This window comes from Rhinoraja longicauda, unplaced genomic scaffold (assembly GCF_053455715.1).
Source record: "Rhinoraja longicauda isolate Sanriku21f unplaced genomic scaffold, sRhiLon1.1 Scf000646, whole genome shotgun sequence".
Lineage (NCBI taxonomy): Eukaryota > Metazoa > Chordata > Chondrichthyes > Rajiformes > Arhynchobatidae > Rhinoraja > Rhinoraja longicauda.
Window position 1 is genome coordinate 44,590 of NW_027601862.1, and position 22,113 is coordinate 66,702.

The 22,113-nt window shown below is 42.7% G+C and overlaps 1 protein-coding gene across 1 annotated transcript; it reads left to right on the plus strand.

Annotated features, from left to right (window-relative positions):
• The first annotated feature begins 1,233 nt into the window (after nt 1–1,233).
• On the plus strand, nt 1,234–21,553 carry LOC144591183 (signal-transducing adaptor protein 1-like). The gene is made up of 7 exons (XM_078395472.1): nt 1,234–1,405; nt 14,248–14,319; nt 14,884–15,000; nt 17,095–17,151; nt 18,739–18,893; nt 19,587–19,718; nt 21,373–21,553. Exons 1-7 carry the CDS (start codon nt 1,316–1,318, stop codon nt 21,551–21,553), a joined length of 804 nt encoding a protein of 267 aa, XP_078251598.1. The 5' UTR covers nt 1,234–1,315.
• The last annotated feature ends 560 nt before the right edge of the window (nt 21,554–22,113 follow it).

The following is a 22,113-nucleotide window of genomic DNA, read 5'->3' on the forward strand; positions in this document are numbered from 1 at the left end:
GAGAGAGAGGAGAGGGGGGAGTGGGAGAGGGGAGGGGAAGAGGGCAGGGGAGAGGAGAGGGTGCTGCTCCAATGCAGGACAGGTTTGGGCCCAATGGGTCCACTTGGTCTAGTATCAACTAAAGGGTGCATTTCCAAGAGGGATGTAGAAAAAGAGAGATTTTGAGGAAACTGATTTATTTATTGCAATTTGCAAGGTTGAGAAAATGGTTTGAAAAAATAGGTTCAGGGGCTTTCTAGTTTTATTAATTGAGGCATGGAGTGCAAGAGTAAGGAAACCACGATGAACCAATCTAAATAATTGCTGAAGAAGGGTCTCGACCCAAAACGTCACCCATTCCTTCTCTCCCGAGATGCTGCCTGACCTGCTGAGTTACTCCAGCATTTTGTGAATAAAAACCTTCGATTTGTACCAACATCTGCAGTTATCTTCTTATACTAAATAATTGCTAGAACTACTGGCGTATTAAGTCCAATTATGGTGCCATACTTTGAGAAAATTGCAAAGGCTTCAGAGAAGGTGATAACCACTTGTGAGGTGTTTGCGCAGTAATCAACCAGAACCAGAACCAGGTGTAATAAGGGATTTACTGAAAAGTTTCCATTGATTTTAGTTGGAGCAAAGAAGCTGGGGCTGTTTCTTCTTTGGACTAAAGGAATCGGGTGGAGGTGTTCAATATCACAACGGACAGAGGCAGAATATGTAGAGAGAAATCATTTCCATTCACCAAAGAGCAAAGAACTGGAGAAAACAGAATGAGGATGATTAGTAAAAGAACCAAAATTGCAGGGAGAAATCCTTTATTCAATAGCAACGGGCTGGGAGTGGACTCAAGGCCAGAGTCAGTGGGGAGAGAAAAAAAAATAATTTGCAGCTGGAGCTGGATAAATAATTGACTTTTTTTTGGCAAGGGCAAGGCTATTGAGAAAGGACAAGGATATTAGATGACAAGGAACTGCAGATGCCGGAATCTTGGATTACTTCCATTTCCCTGAGCGTGACAAGATTGGTCAAAAGACCTCCTTCCACGCCAGAACCACTCGGCAATGTCGTAATGCTGTGAACTATTCACGTGCATCTGCCGTCGGGTAACAGAGGACAGACACACTCAGGAATTTGGAAACAACCTGCACAGGTTCCCCAGATCCAATCGCTGTCTGCGAGGGGGCGGGATCCACCTTGATTCATTCCCTTGCCCCTCAGGGCACTGCAATGAGCATTTATATCCTTCACATTTCCTGGAGCAGGACACTGAGAGCAACACACTCAAGCTGTCACTCGAGAAGATAGCCCGCTCCCTGCAAATGCAACCAGTATGACATCCACGAGACCAGCGAAGCCCAGCGCCTGCCTTGTCCCGAGCTACTACGACGGCTTCTTAGAAAAGATGGAGAATAGAAGCCAGGTAAGTACTTTTCTTACAATTTCGCTGTCGTCGTTTTTGCAATGAATTTTTACGTTAGATTTTATATTAAAATGCTGACAGGTGCTTTTGAAAGTCTACCTGTAACTCGGTTGCCCTCTCGTTTAGTAGTTGATAGCTTATTGATGTCAACCATCAGGCTATTTATTAAACACTGCAACCTCCAAATAGGCTCCGAACCATCTAGACTTGAGGGGACATTATTTTTGACTTTGCACTATTATTGTTTATATAAAAACACACACACACATATAACAACTTTTATCGTTTATTTATTTGTTATATGGAAAAACATTTAATGTATGGCGACTATATATATTTATATTTATTCACAAAATGCTGGAGTAACTCAGCAGGTCAGGTATATATAGGTATAATTAACTAAAGGGTTGGATCAGCAGTGCTGTATCAATACTGAATGTGTGCCCCAGGGCTCTGTTCAGGAAAGCTCTAATGTTTATAATTTGTGTAAATGACACCGTTTCAGACATTCAATGCACAACAATTATATTTGCTAATGATGCAAATTGGAGTGGTATAAATGAATCGTTAGGAACAGTAACAATTAATTAACAAGTTCGACAAAGGAAAAAATAGGTGGGCGGAATAAGGGCAATTAATCGGAACAGGGATAAATGTATAAACACGACATTTCAGAAAGAAAATAAGGCAAACGCCCCTGGTGCTTTGCCAATCCTTGTGTTTTCAGCACTAAATACTGAAATATTGCATTCGTATCTGTGCGTTACATTTTGCCTTATTTCTGATTTTTACAACACAACACGATTGTTGACAATCTCCAGTGACAGCATTCTATTTTGAATTTTATTAAAATTTGTGTATTGTGCACTTTTTAAATAAAAATGCCTGCTCTCCCATTTCGGTCGATCTCTGGTTCTCTGCCACTTCAATGTTGGTTCCATCTCCAGTTATGTTTCCCCTGCGCCTTTAGACGTTGAGATGCAGCGTGGAAACGGGTCTTTTGGCCCACCAAGTCTGCGCCGACCAGCCATCACCCTGTACACTAGCACAATCCGACACACTAAGCACAATTTACAGAAACCAATTAACCTACAAACCTGTACTTCTTTGGAGTGGGGGGTGGGGGGAGAAACCAGAGCATCTGGAGAAAACCCATGCGGTCACGGGGAGAATGTACAAACTTCCTACCTACAGACAGTACCTGCAGTCAGGATCGAATCTGGGTCTCTGGTGCTGTAAGGCAGCAACTTTGCTGCTTTTGCTGCCCTGTGAAATTATTTTCTTTGCTGGCTCAATAATCCTCCCAAAATTTAGGTTTCCTGTGCCAATGCTCCTTATTTTGGAAGAATTTCCAGTTACTTATTACATTCGCGCCATGGTCCAAACTGAACTCTCTGGTTGGTAAAGGGAAGTACATTGTGGATGATCATATTGTTATCATGTGTTGTATTTATGCTGGCTGGTTAGCACGCAAAAAAAGCTTTTCACTTTACCTCAGTACACGTGACAATAAACTAAACTGAACTACTGTTAATGTCTATGATGTCCAGCTGAGGGGCAGTGCAAAGTGGCACACCCAGTAGAGCCGCAGCCTCTCACCGCCACAGAACCAGGTTCAATACTTGCCTCGGGTGCTGTTTGTACGGAGTTTTCATGTTCTCCCTGTGACCATGTGGGTTTTCTCCTGGTGCTCCAGTTTCCTCCCACACTTCAAAGACATCTGGGTTTGTAGGTTAATTGGCTTCTGCAAATTGTCCATAGTGCGTCAGATAGAACTAGTGTACGGGTGATCGATCACTGGTCGGCACGGAGTTGGTGGCTGAAGGGCCTGTTTTCATGCTGAAGAAACTAAACTAAGTACAATAGCAGTGTAGGAGTCTAACAGGTTACCTTCTAACATTCTGCTATATTATTTATATATATATAGCAGAATGTTAGAAGATATATATATATGCTGTAACAGAGTAAGAGTTCTGCACTCCATAGTGCAAACATGGAAGTCTAGCACAGGTTGACTTGTGCACTACAGTAGCTGGTGGCTATCAGTATGATCCAGCCCATTATATTAACTGGTTACCAGGCATTTATACATACGGCAGAGGTTAACATGATTGCACAGAACAATAGTTATGATTTTCCAGATTATTGATGAGCTGATGCAGTTTATTGATGATGTTGCTTACACACCCCATCACTCTGAGGAAGAGCAGGTCAATAACTGGCTGAGTTAAATTTATCTTCTTTATTTCTTGGATAGGCTATGACTTGAGAGGGCTTCATGTTGTTGACTGATTGCTGCACTGGGTTTGCTTGAGGGCAGTTACCTGTGATGCATAGATCACCACACAGACCATTAGCATCACTGCAGAAATTCTTTGGAAGCATCCTATGCTTAACCAGTTTGGGCAGTTTCAACAAAGGGCTTATTCTACCGTATAAAATCAGGTCTTTCCTGGTAACTCCAGTAGACAGCTTCATTTATACCTTCTCCACTGATGAGGTGGCCCTTGTCAGCATCTGGTCCCAAAAGAGGATTTGAATAATTTTCAGACCAGGGCTGACAGCTTAATGCACCTCATTATTTTTAGACATTACGATCCCTAATATGATACGGGTCTTCCCTTCCCCTTGCCTTCAAGAACCTTGCCATTACCAAACCCTCCATTCCCAATATCCTGGAGGTTACCATTGTCTGGAGGGATTGGAAGGAACCCCAGGAATTTGATCCATCGACCAAGCATTGGCAATCTCTATTCTTTTCAAAATGGTTATCTTGGATGGAAGTCACGAAGTGATGATCTCGCACGAGATGCAACACCTGTCCCTTTACCTCCCCCCTCAACACCATCCAAGGACCCAAACAGTTTTTCCAGGTGAGACAGAGGTTCACCTGCACCTCCTCCAACCTCATCTATTGCATCCGCTGCTCTAGATGTCAACTTATTTACATCGGCGAAACCAAGCGCAGGCTCGGCGATCGCTTCGCTCAACACCTGTGCGCTCGGTCCGCGTTGGCCAAACTGATCTCCCGGTGGCCAAGCACTTCAACTCCCCCTCCCATTCCCAGTCTGACCTTTCTGTCATGGGCCTCCTCCAGTGCCATAGTGAGGCCCACCGAAAATTGGAGGAACAGCACCTCATATTTCGCCTGGGCAGCTTGCAGCCCAGTGGTATGAACATCGACTTCTCCAACTTTAGATAGTTCCTCTGTCCCTCTCTTCCCCTCCTCCTTCCCAGATCTCCCTCTATCTTCCTGTCTCCACCTATATCCTTCCTTTGTCCCGCCCTCCTAACATCAGTCTGAAGAAGGGTCTCGACCCGAAACGTCACCCATTCCTTCTCTCCTGAGATGCTGCCTGACCCGCTGAGTTACTCCACCATTTCGTGCCAAATGTCTCTTGATAATTATGGGGAGAAAGCAGGAGAATGGGGTTAGGAGAGATAGATCATCCATGATTGGATGGCGGAGTAGACTTGATGGGCCGAATGGCCTAATTCTACTCCTATCACTTATGATTGCTTGTGTCCAAACCATGACCATAACCAGTTCTGACCTCCTGCATTTACCTACACATGGTTGTTGGAGTGTAATTAAAATTCTGCCTCGCATGCTTTCCCAAAGTACCTAAAACCAACTTGTGGTCCAATGGCTGGTATTAATTAATTCGACAAAGGTTGCAAATTAAAGATATGATTCATCAATCTATGTCACATTAACCTAGTTTGACTGTTCATGTATTTTCAACATCTTTATTTTTAACACTCCATGTTTTTATTTCCTGTGAAGTTCGGGAATTTGACACTAAAATGTGTCACTGAATTTAAGGTGTGTAATATAAACACGTGAGTAGTATCGGGATGTAAAATTCGAAAATGCTCCAAGCACTTTCAGGTGTGTAGGGAGAGAAGTAACGTGCCAGATTAATGGCATGTCACCAGACTTGCTTCAATGAAAGTGTTTAGTTCAAGGCTATAATTACATTGCATTATTTTACTGTAAATCCACACGTGTGTCAGAAACTAAAACAAATTGATTGGGAATATTTTATTGCAAAAAAAAAAAGATTAAGTTTTCGATTTGCCTTGGCGTACTGATTTTAGTTTTGAGTTATAAATGTTGTGGTTTTTGCAATCTGAATGCAAACCAAGAATTCGGGAGTAAAAAGCCAAAAATCCTGGGTCACGGGCTCAATTAAATTTTAATTGAGTCAGGTCTGGAATGAACTTAACCCCAGTTAATTTTTTTTCAAATTTATTTTGGTGATAGATGGCACTGGGGCAGGAGTTTTTAAACCAGGCTTGAATTCTTCCTTTGGGGTTGATAATTGCTCTTGAGGTTATATTGTTCCAGTTCTTGTTCCAGTTCTGCTAGATTTCTACTGACAGAGAAAACTTCCACAAAACACAATGTGTCTCCCCTTTTGTTGTAATTCTAACAGGATACACCCTCCTCCTCCAAAAAAAACCTCTACTTTTGTCTGTTTTTCTCTCCCATGGCAAGAGTGCACATTTAAAGCCGCACAAGAAACTTCAAGTAAAAACAGAAAATGCTGCAAGCATTCGTCAGTCAGTCAGTCAGTTTCTGTGAGAAGAGAAACTTAATATTTTGGGTTGGAGACTGCCAGAATTAGCAAAGGGAACATGCAGACTAATTCTACATTTAAAGATCAGCTTTTTTTTTAATAACCTTTCACCTGACTGAGGGATAGTCAGTGCATAACAGGAACTTGTCATTAAATGCCAGGATGATGACCTGTCTATGCTATTGAAAATGGTTTTCAATAGAAGGATATGAATCCAAAGGTCCCAAAATATTACTAAGAATAAGTATTCTTCTCACAAATCTAGATAACCTCAGTTTTCCAACATCTTGGGTGATTCTAGTTTTTTGCAGTGCTCCCTTGGCACAGCAACAGAATGTCAGTCTGAATCACCTTGACTATGACCAAAACCAATACTTTCTGACTGAGAAACAAGGTGGACAGTAGGATTTTGGACAAAGTGCACATAACTTCCTGACTATCACCCCACCCCACTTCTGCAAAGGAAGGATTACATTCTTGTTAAAAAATACCCTGGTGCCATTACTGTACAATAGTGAAGCAGTCTTGTCAAAATACTGTGTCGATTTTTTTTTTTTTCCTTATTGATTTTAACTTTTGAGGTCTATATGAAATTCCCCATTTCTCTTTTTTTCCAAATATTTTTAATCTCCTTCCTCGTAACCTTCAGGAATCAAAAAATCAATCTCATCTAAGGTTCCTTGTTTATCATTTTGAAGACGTGCTGTAAAAATTATCTGGATTGACGTGATTCTTGACATAACCTGGCAGTTAAATGCAGGCCTTTTTACCTTCCTCGCGAATTTACAGGGGTTATAGTAACAGCAGTCTACATCCCACCGAATGCTAACGCTAGCACAGCTTTAGGCTACCTGCTCGGTGCAATAAACTCACAACAGAGCACATATCCAGAAGCAGCCCACATCATAGCCGGGGACTTCAACCATGCAGACCTAAAGTCAGTTCTCCCGAAACTTGAACAACACATAAGATGTGCTACCAGGGGGAAAAACACACTAGACAAGGTTTACTCAAATATTAAGAAGGGTTTCAGGTCAGCACCACTACCACACCTGGGGCAGTCAGATCACCTGTCCATATTCCTAACTCCAGCATACACCCCACTCAGGAGGAAAGCTCCAGTCACCATAAAGACTGTTAAGACATGGCCTGAAGGAGCTTCCTCGCAGCTGCAGGATTGCTTCGAAAGGACCAACTGGGATATTTTTGAGGATCAGGACTTGGAGGAGTACACATCAACTGTACTTTGCTACATCCAAAACTGTGTTGACAATGTCACCGTCGACAAACGCATCCGGTTGTATCCCAATCAAAAACCCTGGATGACAAAGGATGTCAGGTCTCTCCTCAAGGACCGTAACACCGCCTTCAGGTCTAGTGATAGAGCTCTATACAGTGCTGCTAGAACCAACCTGAAGAGAGGCATCAAGGATGCCAAAGCGTCCTACAAGAGGAAGATTGAGGACCACTTTTCCAACAATGACCCACGGCGGGTATGGCAAGGCATCCAGCACATCACCAACTACAAGACCAGCAACCGCACGACTGCCGACGGCGACGCCTCGCTGGCAGAGGAACTTAACTGTTTCTTTGCTCGTTTCGAGGTGAAAGCTACAGTGGCAGACATAACACCCTCTCCAGCACCTGACAGCAACACCTTCACTGTGCAGGAGTATGATGTTAAGCGCGTGCTCAGAGCAGTGAATCCCAGGAAAGCTGCAGGCCCCGATGGTGTGACGGGCAGAGTGCTGAGGGAATGTGCAGGCCAATTATCTGAGGTCTTCACAAAAATCTTCAACCTGTCCCTTTTAAAATCCACCATCCCTCCCTGCCTGAAGTCCGCCACAATCATCCCACTGCCGAAAAAGTCTGTCATCAGCGGTCTTAACGACTACCGTCCGGTAGCACTCACACCGGTCATCACAAAGTGCTTCGAGAGACTGGTCCTGCAGCACATCAAAGCCAGCCTCCCACCCACCTTCGACCCACACCAGTTTGCCTACAGAGCAAATAGGTCTACAGGGGATGCCATCGACACTGCTCTTCACACTGCACTGACCCACCTTGAACACCAGGGGAGCTATGTGAGGATGCTCTTCCTCGACTTCAGCTCTGCCTTTAACACGGTCATCCCGAGCAGACTGGTCACCAAACTTTCCGACCTTGGATTTTCCCAAACCATCTGCCAATGGATCAAGGACTTCCTGACCAACCGCCCCCAGACCGTCAAAATAGGCCCTCACCTCTCCTCCACCATTACACTGAGCACCGGCTCACCACAGGGCTGTGTGTTGAGCCCCATCCTTTACTCCCTCTACACTCACGACTGCGCCCCCACCCATCCCACCAACACCATCATCAAGTTCGCGGATGACACGACTGTGGTTGGACTCATCTCAGAAGGAGATGAGACAGCCTATAGGGATGAAATCCAAAGGCTGGCAGCATGGTGTTCAGTGAACAATCTGGTCCTGAACTCCTCCAAAACAAAGGAACTTATAATTGACTTTAGAAAAACCAGTGTAGATTACGACCCACTCTACATCAATGGGGTCTGTGTGGAAAGGGTACCAGCTTTCAGGTTCCTGGGTACGCACATCGCAGAGGATCTTACCTGGTCTACCAACACCATCACCACAGTAAAGAAGGCACAGCAGAGACTCCACTTCCTGAGGATCCTCAGGAAAACCAACCTGCAGGAGAAGCTCATGTTGTCCTTCTATCGCTGCTCCATCGAGAGTGTGCTGGCATACTGTATAACCACATGGTATGCCAGCTGCTCAGAAAAGGACAGGAAGGCCCTTCAGAGGGTCATCACGACGGCCCAGAAGATCATCGGCTGCTCACTGCCCTCCCTGGAGCACCTGTTCAGCCTACGCTGCCTCAGTAGAGCAGGCAAAATAATAAAAGATCCATCCCACCCCAGCCACCGTCTGTTTGTTCATCTGCCCTCTGGTCGACGTTTCAGGTCGATCAAATCCCGAACAAACAGACTTAAGAACAGTTTTTACCCCAGGGCCATACGAGAACTGAACACTACCTTTGCACTAGGCAACACCGTTAAAAAATCTTGTACTTAATATAATTGTATTTAATTGTATTTATGTATTTATTTGTTTTTGCATTTATTGCATATATGTTTGTACGCACCGTCAGGATTGGCTATTTTTTAATTTTGTTGTACTCGTTGCAATGACAATAAATGAATATTATTATTATTATTATTATTATTTGGCCAGAAGTGAGAATATTTGCAGTATTGGAACAACTCAGTTACTGTAAGTGCACCTTGCTTCCTGATGCCAATGTGAATAATACGTTGACGCATCGCACATATACTCCCAAAACATGTCTGTCCATGTCGACATACAAAACAACAATTTGCATTTAGATGGCAGATGTTTTTTTAATCCTATTCTTTCTTTCCTCCGATCCTTTGAATGTCCCAGTATGCTAGAAACTAGCCTTTCATCACTGGAATCTGAATTCATATCAGACTGAACTGATAAGTTTAGTTTAGAGATACAGAGCGGAAGCAGGCCCTTCAGCTCACTGGGTCCCCGCACACTAGCACTATCCTGCTTTTACAATTTACAATTTTGCTGAAGCCAATTAACCTACAAAACTGTGCGTCTTTAGAGTTGGGAGGAAACAGGAGCACTTGGAGAAAACCCACGCGGTCACTGGGAGAACGTACAAACTCCGTACAGACAGCACCCATAGTCAGAATCGAACCCAGGTCCCTGCGTCTGTAAGACAGCAACTCTGTCGCTGCGCCACCATGCCGTCCCATAAGTTAGTAATTATTTTGCTCTGTGCTGGACAGAAAGGTCACGCACAACTTGATTTTGAAATGGTCTCCATTAGGTTCAGAGGTGACCCGTGAATAGTATAAAGGCATCTCTTGAGCACTGTATTGACAACTGATGCAGCATTTACAACTTTATTCTGTGGAACAGGAAGGCTGGTTTGAGAGAAATGTCTCGTGGGAGCAGTTATGAGATTAGACCCGAGGCATGTTGAAGGCCAATGTACAGGGAGAGTTCCTATGCATCCAGCCTTGCTGGATTTGAACCCACCAGCACCTAATGCAGACTTAGATACTTAAACAAAAATTAATGCAAGTTTGCAGTGAACAGTTCGCCATCAGTGGTCACATGATGAAACAAAGCACAGTACTCTGATGCTGAAAATCAGGAATAAAAGAAAATTGTTGGAACACTCAGCTGGATAGGAAGTGTCTGTTGTGAAAGCAAGAACATTAACATTTCAACTCCGTTGATCAAAAAAACAGAGGAGTGTGTCTGTCTGTGTGCGTGTCTTTGCCTACAGTGAAAGATAATGCTGGGCATTTGCAACATTTTTGGTCATGGAGTTATATTAGGAAAGGTGATTTTTTTTCTTATCTCTGCATGGAATCTGCAAGTCATTGTCTGACAAGTAGGCTTTGTGTGTGTGATGCTTAACTTGATAAATCTCTCTTTAATCAATGTGGTTTCATGTCAGTTGGTGCTGGTGGATGGACTGGAAAAACTACTTAAAACCCCCCCCCCCCCCATTCTTTTTCTGGATTTGGGTGTTGGCAGCCAGACCCACTGTTCTTCCTCGTCGCTAAATGTCCTACAGAATGCAGTGGTGTTTTGCTTTCTTGAACCACTGCAGTTCTTCTGGGGAGAGCACCTCCATAGCAAGTTGGGTTGGGTGTTCCAGTATTTACACCTGGTAGTGACAAAAGACCAGCAATATTTCCAAATGAGGAAATACTTGCGGGGGAACATGCAGATAGTTGTGTTTCCATCCACCTAGTGCCAATGTATTTCTAACTGGTGGAGGTCACAAGTTTGGGAGGTGCAGTCGGGGTAGCCAGGCTTAACAACTGCAGTGCACTTTGTAGATGTACACGTTACTGTCTTGGTATACTGGTGATGGTAAGTGGAGAGTGTTTCATCACACTCCTGACAGTAGTGTCTTGGGGAAATGCTGGTGTGGGCCTTGGGGTGTCAGTTGCCACAGGCTGCCAATTTTGTAGCCAGCACCATGTTCACTTAGTTGGTCCAGTTGAGTTTGGGGGTCAGCGGTGGCCCTCAAGATATCATTGATGGGGACTGATTGATTGTAGTGAGGTGAGGCGAGTAGTTAGATTTTCACTTGTAGGAGTTGGTTTTATCACCTGGCATTTTAGTGGTGTGGATGTAACTGGCCACTTGTTGGCCAAGCCTGAATGCCCCCTAGGTTTTGCTGCAAGTTGGGTATAGGTTGCTCCTTTTGCTGAGTTGCAAGTGGAAGTAAACGTTGTACAATCATGAGGGAACATCCCCACTTCTGACATGATAACGGGAGGAAGATCATCGATGAAGCAGCTGATGATAATTGGGCTTTGGACTCCAAATTGAGGAAGCCCATTGCAGGGATGAATGATCATTGACTATCATTGGGGTGGTGCAGCAGGTAGAGCTGTTGCCTCACAGTGCCAGAGACCTGGTTCGATCCTGACCTCGGGAGCGTATGGAGGTTACATATTCTCCCTGTGACTGTGTGGGTTTCCTCTGGATGCTCTGATTTCCTTCCACATCCCAAAGATCTGCAGGTTTGGAGGTTAATTGGCCTCTTTATTTTCCCCTAGCGTGGATGCCAAAGTGGGAGAACTAGTGCGAATGGGCGATCGATGGTCGGCATGGACTTGGTGGGCCGAAGGGCCTGCTTCCATGCTGTATTTTTCAACCAATCAATCAGCTCAATTGATCAATCAACCACACCATCTTTCTTTTTCTGATTCATGACTCCAGTTTTTAAATTGGTTTCCCTTTTTACTGCCCACTCACCTCAGTTTTACCAGGATCCCTTGATGTCATATCCCGTCAAATACTTTTGTCATCCTCCTAGTTCTACAATTCAGTGGTCCATATTTGGATTACTGTCTAGAACATAGTCATTCTGAAAAATTATAAACCAAGCATTAGTGAGGAGGTTATTTCTTCAGCAAGTGCTGCTTGAAACCACTGTTGATAATGGCTTCCACCACTTTGGTGATGACTGAGGAGACTGGATGGGCAGTAATTATTTACATCTTTGTTGGGTAGATGCCAGTGATGCAACTCTGCTTGGTCAGTGTGGCTTGTGGCACAGCGAATTCTGGACTGCAGGTCTTCAGTGCCACAGCTAGGATGTAATCTTATCTCCTAGCCTTCCCTGTGTCTAATACTGTGGCCATATTGTGCTGTGGCTCACAGACCTCCTCGTTTAGTCATTCACAGATGAGCATTAAGTGCGGCCCCCAAATGCCTACCTATTGTTAAGATCGTCTTTCTGTCGATCAACTGGGGAATGTATTGTGCTTTAACCTCTGAAGAATGATTGGTCGTGATTAGATTAAATATTGTCAATTTCGCAGTCTCGACAAGCGATGATCATAAAGGAAAAGGCCAAAGTCCCCCTGTCACCTGATCCAAATTCTGCCCCTTCAACCTGCATAATGGCATAAATTGCTCAGCAATGGGTCGTAAATATTTCCCATCGGTGGAATTGGAGTTGGATCAAAACATATTTTTGAGAGTTTACTTCCTGCATGTGAAATCTTATCAGCCTTTTAAAACCTCACACACACTGGTACAGGTCGGGGTGGTGGAGTACTAAGCTTGAAGCTTAAGAAATTTATAATAATTCTTGGCAGTGAACGTCAAGTACCAGAGGCGCATCCAATGTCTTTAACCCCTCTCTGGATTACTGGCTTTGGGAGATCATGTTGGGGTTTTAATTTGGAGGGAGTAAGCTTTATCTTTTTGGTGCAGATTTTCCCCTCTGACACCAGTTAGAAGCAGAGTGGAATATCTTATGGTAGAAGATGCATAAAACGTATAACTCCACTCCCCCTCCTGCAAGCCAAATTGAATCATTCCAGCATCCAAGTCATGCTATGGGACAAGATAATGCAGCCAATGGAATTTTCCGATACTCCTTCTTTAATCTCCATTTTATACATTCCTCTTTTCCAACTCCTTCTGTTGCAAATTGCCACTGCCAAGGTATCCAGGAAAAATAATCCAGCTTAATACAATTGATTTTTGCCATGCAAGAGTGAATATTATTTACTAACACAGCCATAACATTTGCATTGGGTTCAAATTACAAGCAGATTAACCTATTTATGACCAAATGCAAATTCAGCGGTAATCAGTAACAAATTAATCCTCACGATTGGAAATGGCAATTGAAAAATAAACCTCTGTGTTTTGATCAATCTGCCAGATTCTAGAAGAGGTTGATTTGTTGTGTTGCAAAATGTAACTGAGTAGGAATCATTAACTCAATGGCTGAAACATTATAGAGCTGGTTTATCTGCTTGGGATCATGTGTGACATTTGCATTGGCCCTAATACAGTCACTGGTGATTCATTTATAAGACTGATGATGTAATTGTACAGGAAGGAATATATTTTTCATTTATTCACTCGTGTTTCTGGCAAGCCGACGATACAAAGAGTTGTGCTATAACGCAGGCTTCCTTAATCCAAATCCAGTTCGGTTTAGAGATACTGCATGGAAACAGGCCCTTCGGCCCACCGAGTTCACGCAGTCCAACGATCATCCCGTACACTAGCACTACCCTATACACTAGGAGCAATTGACAATTTTTTCCTGCTAATTAACCCACAAACCTGTACATCTTTGGAGTGTGGGAGGAAACCAGAGCATCTGGGGAAAACCCATGCAGTCACAGGGCGAATGTACAAATTCCGTGCAGACAGGATTGAACTCTAGTCTCTGGCGCTGTAAGGCAGCAACTCTACCACTGCGCCACTGAACTGCCCACGATGGATGATGGATTAGGAACAGTATTTACATTATGCGGGCCGCGCTGGTTATATCGTGATGGGGAGATCTTGTTTAAATCGGTACTTTGAAGGCAACTATAGCCTGTCCAATATAATGTGACTTTCTGTCATGCGAGGTTCCTTAGGAACGTAACTATCATGTACAACTACTCGTAGGTTTGCATGTTGTGAACCATTCTGACGGGCCTGGCAGCTTTAAGATGGAGGGGTGGGGTGGGGGGGGGGAGGTTTCCTGTGTTACAGCAACAGACTCGATCAAACAGAGAATTCCATTCAGTCTCCATGGCGATGCTAGTGATCCAAACCACTTGTTTACCAGCCAGAAGGACCAAGAGTTCTGGGGAGGGTGAAATGGGGGAGGAACTGAAAGAGAGAAAATAATGTGATGATTGTATTTCCTCACTTAATGTGCAATTTCTTTTGGCAGAAATACAAGAGGTATTGGACGGTGCTCAGAGGGAACGGATTATTCTTCCAGGTGACCAGCAGGGATCCAATGGTATGTCACTGTGTTTCTGTAACCAAGTACCCCACGTCATCCATTTTGTAGAAGCCTCAGTAAACAACTTATTGCATGGTTTGATTTTATTTACTCTTGTGGCCAGAGTGAGGTAGGTGGGAGATAGCAGGGGGGGAGAAAGTAAGTAGTTTGTATGGTTTTGCCAAAATGGAGGAGTATCTTGCACTAAATGGCCCGATTCAGGAATAATTTTCTTGTTTTTTCTTTTTGCCATGCTGAAATGTATTTACATTCTTGGAACTCTGTTACCTCTTAATATTAACACTTACCGAGGCTGCCAGCTCCTTCAATTCTGGAACTTTCTATTAACCCTGAAGCAACCATCTGAAAACAATTATTAAACCAAAACCAGGAAAGCTAAATTCTATTTCTTTCCTATTTGCTTGATATACACTTTTACTCCACTGCTGCACCACCCTGCCACCACTCTTCAGGAAGCAAGGACTTTACTTTGTGCTTTTATTCCCCGTTTATTAAAATAAAGGCAAAAAAGTTTAAACCTTCTATGCATATTCATTTATATTATGAACCTGTATTTTTCAGTATATTGAGAAAATCAATCTTGAAGACTTCATGTCTGTGGAAGATGATGAAATCTATAATAATAACCTACAACACATCTTGATTTTGAAGCTGAAATCTGGAGACATAAAGTTAAAGGTAACATTTTGTCCTTGTGTTGAGTTGAGATGCTTTTGGCCCTCATGGCTTACATTCTAAGTGAATCTTAGTATGAACGGAATCTTTTAGAACGGAGATGAGGAAAAACTTTTAAGTCAGAGAGTTGTGAATCTGTGGAATTCTCTGCCTCAGAAGGCAGTGGAGGCCAATTCTCTGAATGCATTCAAGAGAGAGCTAGATAGAGCTCTTAAGGATAGCGGCGTCAGGGGGTATGGGGAGAAGGCAGGAATGGGGTACTGATTGTGAATGATCAGCCATGATCACATTGAATGGCGGTGTGGCTCGAAGGGCCGAATGGCCGCCTCCTGCACCTATTGTCTATTGTCTATTAAAGAGGGTGTAGGATTGAGGGAAACAAAGGTTAATTCCCAAAGTAACCATTCCCTCAACTGGTCCTTTATTCACAATTCCATGACTACCTATTGTTCCCTCTCACGGCACTTTTGTGTGTTACTATAGGAGATGCGGCATACGCCCTCTAACTTTCCTACCTACTCCTTACTCCTGAGCTGGGAATCATCCAGGCTCCCAAATAGTCCATCCAGGTGAAGTGCTTTAAAGTGCATGTTTTGTCACCTTTTCCAGTTCTGAAAGAGAAGAAAGGGTGGAGAATATGTTTGTCCAAGTGATACAAGCATTGATAGTGCATCTGAGGGAGGATACTGAATGCTTGGTATCACAGCTGACCTGCGTGGTGGATGTGTAAGTAGATGGATATGAATAAGGTAGACACAAAATGCTGGAGTAACTCAGCGGGTCAGGCAGCATCTCGGGAGAGAAGGAATAGGTAATGTTTCGGGTAGAGACCCTTCTTCAGACTGAATAAGAGCAGCTTAGAGAAAAATCAAATGTTAGAACCACTAAATAAATACAGAACTTGGTTGCCTGAAATATTCAACAAATCGAGCAGTTTCTGTGGAGGGAAAAACTAATGTTACTGGTGGATGATCTTTGATCAGATCTAACCAGTTCTGACACAAACAAGAAATGCTGGTTATGTGAAATTGTTGAATTTAATATTGTGTCCCGACTGTTTCAGTGGATTCAGACAGAAGTTTCCTTGAGATGATATTGGGAATAATTTAACTGTCATAAGAGCCAGGATGTTTAGATGCTAAAAATCTCTGAAATAGGCAGGCAAATCGGCATAATAAAATTACAAAAAAGGCACGATAAAGGCATTTACTGACAAAAAAAAGGCATGTATTTCCACCACCAAAATATGGTTAAAAATTATAATATAAAGGTACACTACATTAAATGATCAAATTGCCTGGTTGCACATAATTACTAGCATTTTTTTCAAATTACCTGGCTCGAAGGGCCGAATGGCCTACTCCTGCACCTATTGTCTATTGTGTTAAATGATGCCGTCTGTCAGACATAATATGCTTCAGTTGTGAAAAACCTCTTTCTACCCCAGCTGAGGTCACTGGTGCATACCCGAAACAAACTACAGCTCTATATTCATGTTGATATCTTGTGCATAACAACTACCTTTGAGAACTTTAGCTATGTTTTATATTTCTTCAAGATCTTTGTTACCTAAAATCATTCTCTCACATTTTCCTTGTATGTCTTTACCTACATCGCCAGGAACCTTATGAATATTGTCAGTTACTTTGTTGAAAACCTGCAAGTTATTCACTAATGTTTCGCCACGTTTCTCAAGGGAAGTGATAGCTTGTGGGAAGTTTGCAAAATTGGAAGCAATAAACACAAGATGACAGTGGAGGAACATTTTCTGCATGATTTCACTGATGATCCTGACTGCAGCAGATTCTTCTTCTTCAAAACAGTTGACGATTTCTTTTATCTTTTCACAATTTGCAGCAGAGTAGAGTACTGCAGAGTGCTATATACCCCCACTAAGTCAAAACGGGCTGAGGAGGTAGCGGAATCTCTGGTGCCATTTCCTTGAACAACTGCTCAGGTGCTTTGAGGAAGATTTTCTTGACATTGGAAACTGGGCAATCGACATTTGGAAACAAGCTACAAAATCCATCTCGTAATGGAGAAAACATGCAAACAGAAATGGGAGTTATTTAAGTTTGTGTTTTTTTTTCTCCACAGGCAGATAGTTTGGAGAGCCAAGTGCAATGGAAAAGCTTCATTCACACAGTTACAAAGGTAAGTCAGTTCCATTGCCACTTCACTGTTTGCTTTAGTTATCTTAGATAAATGGTGAAAAAAAACATTGCTCTATCCAATCAGGTGCACAATTTATGTTCATAAGTGATAGGAGCAGAATTAGGCCATTCGGCCCATTAATTTTACTCCACCATTCAATCATGGCTGATGTATCTCTCCCTCCTAACCCCATTCTCCTGGCTTCTCATAACCCCTGACACCCGTACTAATCAAGAATCTATCTATCTCTGCCTTAAAAATATCCATTGGCTTGGCTTCCACAGCCTTCTTCGGCAATGAATTCCTTCTGATTAAAGAAATTCCCAATGAAAATGTTGTAGGATAGATCTTCCATTCTGAAATCCCTTTTGTGGTGATCCTCTCCCTGCTCCACATGAATACTTAGTTTGGCTTGATACATTGACTGAATATTACGTCAGTGGGTGTAAATGGAACAAGCAAAATGTGGTTATTTTATTCATCGGGAATCAGAAGAAACATTTTATCTTGTTTTCTTTCTTGTTTCTTCAACTGGGAATATGAATGAGATGAATAAGAAGTGTTATGGAAGAGATGCTAATAATTTTTTTTAACAAGGGATGATTTGGCAACTGAACAATTGTATGGATTTTTTAAAGTTCCAGACCATTTCTCCTCATGAGATCGGCCATTTTGAAATGAAATAATACATTCAATCAATCTGTAATAAATGTCACAGGAGTAATGCAACCCCCCCCCCCCCCCCCTCCCCCACTTCGCTCTAAACTTGAATGTTTAAATTGCAGTAAGATTTCTAAATAAGGAAATACAATTCATTAAACTGTTGTGACTGAGCATGTTGTTTTGTTCTGAATGTTGTGGTGTGTATTGGAGTCATACAGTATGGAAACAGGCCCCTTTGCCCAACTTGCCGTCACCGACCAACATGCCTCATCTACCTGTCCCAAGTCCTACCTACCTGTGTTTGGCCCCTATCTCTCTCAAAGTTTCCTATCCGTGTACCTGTCTAAATGTTTCTTAAACATTGCGATAGTACCTGCCTCAACTACCCCCACCGGCAGCTCGTTCCATATACCTACCACTGTTTGTGTTTTTAAAAAAAAGTTGCACCCAGGATCATATTAAATCTTTCCCCCCTCACCTCAAACCTTTGTCTTCTGGTTCTTGATTTCCCCTATTCTGGGTAAAGCAGTCTGTGCATATACCCTATCTATTTCTCTCATGATATTGTACACCTCCAAGGTATTTATTCACAAAATGCTGGAGTAACTCAGCAGGTCAGGCAGCATCTCGGGAGAGAAGAAATACCTTTGATTTGTACCAGCATCTCCAGTTATTTTCTTATTGTACACCTCCAAGATCGCCTCTTATCCTCCTGCACTCCATGGACTAAAGCCCTAGCCCGTTCAACCTCTCCCTATAGCTCAGGCCCTTGAGTCCTGGCAACATCCTCGTAAATCTTATCTGCACCCTTTCCAGCTTCACATAATGACCAAAACTGAGCACATTGCTCTAAATGTGCCCTCACCAATGTCGTGTACAACAAATGTGGCCTAACCAATGTCTTGTACAATTTTCTTTATATAGCTTGAGATTCCCAACCTGATTCTCCTCCCTGGACAGATTTGGAGACTTCGGGAGGTACTTGAACAGGAGATAAAGCGACGGCGAAAGTTGACGTCCTCTCCACCACCCCTGCCACCACCACGTGACCAAAACTACGATTATGTGGAAAACATCAGGTGCCTTTCTAGGTGTTGAGAGGAAGTGGGATTAGTTGATGTTGAGCAAGGTGAAAGGAGGGATGAATTTCTTCTGAGCCCGTTGCATGTCCATCTCATTTTTGTTTGTTACGTCGTCTTCTGCTATGTTCACTTCTTTCTGCCCTGTGATTCCCTTCATGCTCTTTGCTCTTTGCTCAATCACTCACCTCAGCGGTTTTCAAGTATGTACCTTGTGCATGCTCTTGTAAGAAGAATATTGAATCCCAGTCCAACATTATATTCTCCTATATACGTCAAAGGAAAGCAATGTAAATCAGCAGCATTCTGTCCTTGTCAGCTCAACCATGGTGCCCCTTTAGTTTGATCTGCAAAAGCTAATAGTTGATCTTGGTGAGTTCAATGATAGTGTGACACAAAGATGAGACTGTTAGTTTAGACTAATTGGGGATTGTCATCATAATTCGATTATCTGGACTTGAAGCCCAAGATTGCATCGTGCTTCCAAAGTATTTGTACGAAAATCTTCTGGGCTTCTGTTTAATGGCAGTATTGGGCCTACTTGTTATGAAAAAGTTAACTCCTCTACATTGACTAAGGTAGTGGTTATAGAGGCATTAAATGTTAATCATCAACCTTTAGTCAAGAGAATACTTTCATGTTTAGTTGAACGCTATCCTTTTAAACTATTTTTTTTGTCTCCATTTCTTCCAGCTGTTTCTATAAAGTCTCAAGGATGGAAGCTGAGTCCCTGCTGGCAAAAAACATAGAATTTGGAAATCTGTTAATGAGACCCAGCAGTGATGACCGAGACCTATCCGTTTCAACACGACAAGCATTCAACAAGTAAGGAAGGAATTATGATCAGTGCATCAATGCATCCTCTGGCCACCCAAAGCAAATTGCAACCAGTTGTATGTTAACAACCAGTTAACACTTTCTAGGTTGTGTGGAGAAAAAGGATAACTATTTTCTGCATAATACCCCATAAGCAGCTCCAAACTACAAACCAATTAACATGTGTAACAACTAGGGTGACGCAGCCCCAGGGACCCGGGTTTGATTTTACTACAGGTGCTGTCTATACGGAGTTTGTATGTTCTCCCTTTGGGTTTCCTCCAGATAGAAACATAGAAACATAGAAAATAGGTGCAGGAGTAGCCCATTCGGCCCTTCGAGTCTGCACCGCCATTCAATATGATCATGGCTGATCATCCAACTCAGTATCACGTACCTGCCTTCTCTCCATACCCCCTGATCCCTTTAGCCACAAGGGCCACATCTAACTCCCTCTTAAATATAGCCAATGAACTGGCCTCAACTACCTTCTGTGGCAGAGAATTCCACAGATTCACCACTCTCTGTGTGAAAAAAAACTTTCTCATCTCAGTCCTAAAAGACTTCCCCCTTATCCTTAAACTGCTCCGGTTTCCTCACACACTTCAAGTAGTGGTGTAAGGGTGATCACTATTCGACACAGACTCAGTGGGCTGAAGAGCCTGTTTCCACATTGTATCTCTAAACTAAACCAAGGTTCTAGTTTTCTTGTTCCCTTTATTTTGTTTTCTTACTGTCAAGCCAGTCCCGTGGATGATTTGTTTCCTGTTTTGATTGTGTGGGTTCTGTTGTGAATGAGGCCAATGTGAGTCCCTCGGAATTTACTGTATATGTGATAGGGGTGGGTTGGTGTGTGGTTTGTGAGACCCTGCGCTCCTACAACAGCTTCTGATGCACGAGGTTCTTAACTGATCCCAGTCTTAAATGCTATCCCTCCATAATGAACAATTGTGAACCAGGGAATAAGTGGGCATGTTGTATTTTTCAAGGGGGCTTTGGGAACATCTTTGAATCTTTTCCTCTGTCCACATGATAATATCCTCCCACGATGGAGCTTGAAATAGCTTGTCTGTTTCATGAGTCTGCTGTCAGGCAAGCAAATTATGTGGCTTACCTTTACAGAGCTCAAGTGGGCATTGGGTACTTATTCAACCCTAATGTGAACACCTGCTTCATGTACCTAAAGAATGTAACTGAACCCTTTCCAACATGAAAAGAATGAAAACAAAGCGCTACTTATTCCTTTTTACCAGAGATGACGCCAGACTCGCTGAGTTACTCTAGCATTTCATATCTATCTTTGGTGTAAACCAGCATCTGCTGTTCCTTCTTACACATGAAACCTGCCACAACTGCTTTTACATTGTGAAATTGGAAATGATGTTATTCACCATCTCTACTGAAGGAAACTTCAAATATTCTACATACTGGAGGCAACAATTCCATGAATATTTTAATTGTGCACTCATCAAAGGTTAAACCAAACGATTAGATAATGTCAAGCCTGGGCTTTCTGGATTTTATAACTGCAAAGGGAAAGGAAACCTGAGGGAGTTAAGGAATTGAGTAAATATTAATTAGCATTGCAAGCGATGTAATGGGAACATTGGATAATGGTCAAAGAATGTTAGAAATACCATTTAATAAATGTGTTACATTTCAGAGGGACAATTGTAAAGCACTACCGGATACGATGTGTTGACAGTGGTTACATCATTGACATTGATGAAGGCGTAAGTAAGCTTTTAAATAATTACTATCTTCGTGCCGCCATTTTGAGTCCATATGATTCAGCTGATGATGAGACTTCCAAAATGGTTCTGAATCAAAGAGCAGAAGGATGACTGGGTTTGCAGATTGAAATGAGGGCAGCAGTATCAATGTTACATTTGGCCTTAAAATACCAGCAATACAAAAGAACAACATGTCACCTGGCACTTTAATGCCATATTTGTCATCCAATAAAATATGATCTGCAGGTTGGGTAAATTGGGATTTGGAGATTCTACAACACTCTTTGGCTGAGTAACCTTGCGATACGGCACATAGAATCTCTCTCTGAGAATAAGTACCGAGCTGTCAGAAAATAATAACTTGTGGAATTATGCCCAGGAAGACAGCCATCCATAGAGCAGAAACATTGGTTAAAGTAACTGTTTTTTGTAATTTTTGTTCAAGTTCACTATTGTATTGTTGACCAATTCTGGCCCAGTGTTGATCCTTGAATCCATCACAGTAAAGTCTGGGTGTGTGCTAGTTTTGCACAGCATTGTCTCTATGTCACTCTCAACCTTCCCAATGGCCAAATAAAAATACTTTCTTGCATCTCCACCATCCTACCCTCCATCACAGGTAATGCCTTCTGATTTCACTCCCCAGAGCTCATGTATTTTGCAATGCACAC